At 41.4% G+C, this 6,000-nt stretch overlaps 1 protein-coding gene across 1 annotated transcript in view; it reads left to right on the forward strand.

The window, feature by feature from the left end:
- LOC138528019 (heparan-sulfate 6-O-sulfotransferase 3-B-like) overlaps positions 1-5,059 on the forward strand; it is a 955,956-nt gene extending 950,897 nt beyond the window's left edge. The window contains exons 2-3 of the mRNA XM_069639451.1: positions 4,889-4,963; positions 5,056-5,059. Coding sequence (XP_069495552.1) covers positions 4,889-4,963; positions 5,056-5,059 — 79 coding nt within the window. The remainder of the gene's footprint in view (positions 1-4,888; positions 4,964-5,055) is intronic.
- The last annotated feature ends 941 nt before the right edge of the window (positions 5,060-6,000 follow it).

A 6,000-nucleotide genomic window follows, 5' to 3' on the forward strand; every position in this document is an offset into this window, starting at 1 on the left:
TTGGATATATATGCTAATAAATCAACGAGGAAAAATGTTTCCGGGGAGGGTGGAGGTTGGATGGAGAAAACCTGTTTTGAATAATGAGTACGTTTTCTATTGGGGAGGCAAGAATGTTTCACTTGTATGTGACTAATTATATTTGTTTTTGAACACTGTACTGTAATGCCTTTTTCCATGACTTTGAAAATCTTAATAAATTCAAATTTAAAATAAAATAAAAATGAAAGACATTTTCAAAAGAATAGGTGAGGATCAGAATGTGTACGATACTCGAGGAAGAATGAAGCACAGCATGAACACTGTGCACTATGTTGTAACATGTCAACGTGGATAAGGAAAACAATGTTGATTATGTTTTTTTATGTCAGTGTATTTTCATTTAAATTGTAGACATTTGTAAAGCACAAAACCCATGCACAAGTGTATTTTGGACCTTAGAAGTTTAATTACTACCAAACTCAATTGTTCTTTCAACCCTGCAATGATAAAAGGCGGTCTGGGCAGTCTTAGAGTTCACACATGGGACCTCAAGTTTACAGGCAGATCCCTGCCGAGTCACCTAATCTTGAGCTATATTTCTGGGATTGAAACCTAGTGACTGCCAACCGATCTCTCCAGTGGAGGCTTTAACCCCGTGCTATACTAACAGACCTGGAGGCTATGTCTTTAAGGTTATACACTGAAGTCTGTAGCAGGCACACCAGTCCACTGAGCTATGTAGCAGTGTAGCTTGCTTGTAGCTTGCTTGCGAGTGGAATGAGCACATCCCTCGTCCTGAACTACCAATAGTAGGCCCGGGGGAAGTATCTGACCGATGTGGGGCAATTGCTGTCAGTTTCAGACTGTAGGTTTGTAGAAAAAACATCTTGTTGATTGGCATTTAGCATAGCGATGTCTGCATGGATATGAAATGCCAGGGGTGTTGTTAGGTCTAGAAAAGATCAGGGGCTACGCTAATGTCGGGACTGGCGGGACTCGGGGCTAGCTATAGCCTTTTGGTTGTAGCCCCTGAGCTTCTAACCAGGGCTACAACCAAAAGACCAAGGGCTACAGCCCCCCTAGCCCCCCCCCTCCTAGCAAAGCCTCTGTCAGACACCCCCTTGTCATGTGTGACACCTTCCTCCAGTCCTGGCTTTTCAACCAACAGCAGTTTGCATTATCAGATTTGAAGATTCGCGTCCCCCAGTTTGCAAGCTAAAGTGTAAAGTCCCCAGTCACTCTCTCTTTCCTCTTATCCGTCTGTCTCTTCACTCTCTTTCTATTTCTACTGACTTTGTGAAGATTCTGTTTCTGGCAACTTTGAACTCATACGAGGCATCTGTATGAAATGTTCCAAAGATATTTCCTGGCCCAGGCCCCAGACATTTGGCACATAGCAAAATCTGCTGGATGGATTTACTTAAAAATTGAATCAAGAACGTCACAAAGAAATGCAGATGTGCCCTTTGGTGCCTTGGTGAAAATCAGTCGAGTAGTTTACTTTTAAATACTTTTCAGAGAACGGCTGCACCTGGCACCAACAGTTTTGTCTTTCGGCATTGCAAGCATCAATTGCATTTCAGCAAGTGAGGCTTTTTTTTTAGAAAGAAACGTTGCAATTCTTTTCACGAATATGAGGTGCTCTTGTGATATTCTCACAAGAATGAAACATTACAATGTTCTGAAAATGAAAATAAGGAGGGGGTGAAAGGGAAGTTTGAAATTGGGAAGCTTCAGAGTTTTTGCTGAGCTAGGAATAGCATTTCTTTTTCATTGTATATTCACCTCTTTGCGAGAATTTTCATGTCCATGTGAGAATATGATTTACAATTTAAAGTGCATCAAAGGAACAAGACCATCTTGTACACAGGCCATTTTAAATTCTCATGAAGATTTGTGGCAAATTCTCCCATTAAATTGTCACAGTAGATTTACATGATAAAATCTCAAGATAGGAAAGAGAGGGTTACCAAAATTCCCTTTTCTAAATGTATGCTATAACGTACACCAGTTCCTCATTATTACAAAGCGACCATGGTCAGAGGCCATGAAATGGGGGTCGAAAAGGGGATAGATCCCATGGTATGTATCTTAGAAACATACTGATGATATTGAATATGATATCTGTGATGATATGATGTGAAATAACGTAATACTACTGATGGTGTGTGACTTTGCACAACATAACCTAGAGATTGTTTGGTTGAAATAGTTCAGCATAACAAACCTCTTAAAATTCAGTAAAAACTGTAGCTGACTTGACATTAAGTCTATGGTTTAACACAACAAAACTCTGGAATTTTGGAAAGTGTCGGAAGCTAAGCCACCTTAACTCTAAGCACGCCATTGTGCAGCCCATGAGCCCACTGAGGACATAACAGATGTCATCACTTATGATATTAGTAATTACATCACCTAGGATATCACTGGAAACTAGCACACATGATGACATTAGAGACACCATAACAAGGTACGTCACGGCAACTACCTGTCAGTGTAAAGCATGCTTTTCTATTCCATATTGTATAGGTGTATGTGTGGTGCATGTTAAATGAAATGGAATATACCCACAGATCTGTTATAAGGGTAAAGTGGCCACTAGGCCTGGCCAAAGGTCTGTCCAAATGGCTTATTTGGGTGGCCTGTGGCATCAGCTGTGTGACCAGTAGTTATGGCCACAAGCCACGGCCAGTGGACCACACACTTGCTAAGGGGATAGAGTCTCCCCGTGCATGGCCACTGGCAAGGACCAGTCTCTACTTTGGGTGGCTTGGCAGGGCCTGAGACATGACTGAAAGCCATATCCGTGGCAATGTGTCAACAGGCCATGGCTGTCATCAGTGTGCTTTAGTTTATAGTGATGTCATTGATGATGTGATAAGTGATGTCAATGGTGATGTCATCAGCAATGTCATCTATGATCACATCATTGTGCTCATGGGCTGCTCAAAATAGGCTTAGGTGGCGTAGCTTCCAACAACTGCCAAATTTCAAGGGTTTGTTACTTTAAACCATCAGCTTAATGTCACTTCAACTAAAGTTTTTTCACTGAATATGTGTATCTTTCTATCGATATCTATCTATTTATCCATGGCACTCATTTTCTCTGCCACACTCACCCTCTCTGCATGTGTTGGCCTCTTCCACCCTTTCATCATGTCTCTCCCTCTCGCCCTCTCTCTCCTTGTCTATCCTCATCCTCTCTCTCCCTCTATATATCTCTCTCATTTCTCACCCTCTTGTGCTAGCAATGTCTTGCTCTCTCTCTTCTACTCACTCTATGTCTCTCCAATTATTCAACTCTATTGGCCTCTCCCCACCACTCCCTCTTCCTCGTGTTCAATATGCCACTGCCTCTCACAGTGTCTTTCCATTTCCCCCTTTTCCCTTCTCCCATCTGTCTCCTCTCTTCTTCCCGTTATGTCTCTCTCCCTCTCACCCCACCCCTCTCTATCTTCCCCTCTCTCAAATTCTCTCCCCCCGCCTCTATTTCTCTTTCCAAAATCCCTCTCATGAAAGCCTCACTTATTTTAAGTCTATAAACTTCGTTACTGATTCCTGTAAATACTGATCTGATCAAAAGCCCAAACCAGTGGGCAGATTCTGGACATTTTATTTAAAGTTAGAGGTGGAAGAGTTCCAATCTCCTTTACTTAGAGTATCCTGACTTTTCAGTGTGTTCCATTAGATTTGAAAAACAGATGAAATGATCATTGTGATGACGAAACTCTAAGTCACGTGGTACACATGGCGCCCTAAAATGAACAGAACATATTTGAAATTTTAATTTGATTATTCTTAGGTTGGACACCTCTCTTAATTAGAGCAATTATTCTGAACTGTGCCTTCCCTCAGACTAGATCTGCACCTTACTTAAAGATGTGCACTGTACTTAGAATGATGCACTTAAATGTAAAACATTGTTAATTATAAAGAGTAGTGCTTTATCAGAAAATTCATGAATATGTTTTATTCATAGTTTTTTCCACCAATGTCCTGTATGACCCATCAAAGTCCTGCCTCTCCTTTGTTGAAGGTTCCCTGGCCACTACCTGCAGAGAACCCAGACCCATATTCACCAAGCCCTCGGTAGTTGCAGAATGCGATCTTTTTTTCCTGTGCATTTTATTGTGATATAGACACATCACAATCAAATGCACAGAAAAATCATCACATTGTGCGACTAGCGAGCGCTATGTGCATCTCCCCTGATTCCCATAGTTAGCCGGAGAGTATAGAGAAGGCTGGGCTATTAGCCCATGCACTGCACAGCTGCTCCCTACCTGCATATGTGGGTGCCATAGGCCCACTGACACACGCATCTACCTTGATCTCCTGCACCCACTTGATTTGAGGGCAAACCCCCATTCACATGCATGGTTGGTGTGTATTTCAAGGTCCACTACTTGAAATGTTGTTTTATACATCTACCTCTCAATTAGCGGCAGAACTTTAGAACTTGGCTGAAGAACTTCCTTGTATGAGTGCCAAGCTTGCATATTTCACTGCAACTGCCCTGATTAGATTAAGTGCACCAGAAGGTCGTGACGTCGACTCACAGTGGTGAGCGTGTCCTTTCGCGAAACATTGATAATCTCACTACCGCCCATACCTCACCATCGCTTCACATTTACCTCCAGATCGAAATGCCCTAAACAGTTATGCTGGTTCCCTGTAGCATCTGGGGGGCCCGTTAATGTAATCTTGGGGCCCTATGAGTATCCTTTATAAAGTGCGACGAGGGATTCAGAAAGAAGCATTTCTAAATAGTACATTTTCTTTAATACAAGTGCACATTATTCATTAACGGACAGAGAATGACTTCCGTTAATTATGATAGCAAAGGTTTTGCCAAAATGTAACGGCACTATTCATCTAAGGTATGTCATATTTCTTTTATCCGTAGACCTGAAGCCGGGAAACCGCAGGAACCGACCCAGAACAACCTTCAGATTCCAGGTGGGAGCCAGACCTCTCACAGGTAAGGTTATTTACTTTTAGCATCTGAAGAAGGGATGAAATGAATGATTCTTGGGATAATTATTCTTTGCTAATCCTTTTGTGTTACAAAAGGTGATGACGTAGCTGATCGTAGTTAGGCAAAAAAGCAGGCATTGATGGATGTTATCTGGAAATATATCCGTTCAACACTTCGAAGAAGGCATCAGAACCTGTTCCTCTTGATAGAATGTAACCGCCTGATAGAAATCGATCTTGGTTCTATGGAAGAGGTGCAGCTACTGGAAATCTAGGACCTCAGGAACCAAGCTACCGAGTTCAGAAGAGGCACAATTGGATCCGGGATTGATGGGCATAAGAGTATGTTTTCTGTGTTTATTAAAATGGCCGTAAATCAACATCAAATGTTTACTGACTGAAGAAGTCTTGACTCATTGAATTTGTTCATTGTCTAAAGAGTACGAATGTTTTGAAATGTGGTTGGTACATTAACGGTGTCATTTGAAATTTAGTGTCTGGTTCCTCTCTGTTTAATTTGTATTTGTATGCTGGTTTAAGCCGTGGAGTGTAAGGAGGCAGCTATAACCATGCAGTCTTGTTTTCCGGCTTGCCATGAAGTTCTGGCATCTTATTTGTTTGAAGTAATTTGACGTTGGAATACATTTTCATTTCTTACCAGTGAGAAACCTTACCAGAGATTAGTAGGCCTGGTAGCCTATATTTGTTGCCTTCTAATGTGACATCACTGCAAATGCTTATACGTTCTGCACCTGGAATGCCCCATCAGGTGACTTTATTTCTGACACACACATGCAACTCATCAAATTATGCCTGGACGAAGTGATGTTTTTTTAATAATCTATTTGGACAATGGTTTTACATATTTAAATATATATGTCTGAATGTATGCAGATGTGTTTGCATTTATTGGAAAACACACTACACACACACAAGCACACACACACCTTGTCACTAATTCACGAGGAAGACACAGAAACGGACTCAACAATAACCAACAATACACTGTTTTCTCCAATGCATTTCCACACTTTAAAACAA

The sequence above is a fragment of the Ambystoma mexicanum genome, chromosome 7q (assembly GCF_040938575.1).
Source record: "Ambystoma mexicanum isolate Mex_15411 chromosome 7q, UKY_AmexF1_1, whole genome shotgun sequence".
NCBI classification, from domain to species: domain Eukaryota; kingdom Metazoa; phylum Chordata; class Amphibia; order Caudata; family Ambystomatidae; genus Ambystoma; species Ambystoma mexicanum.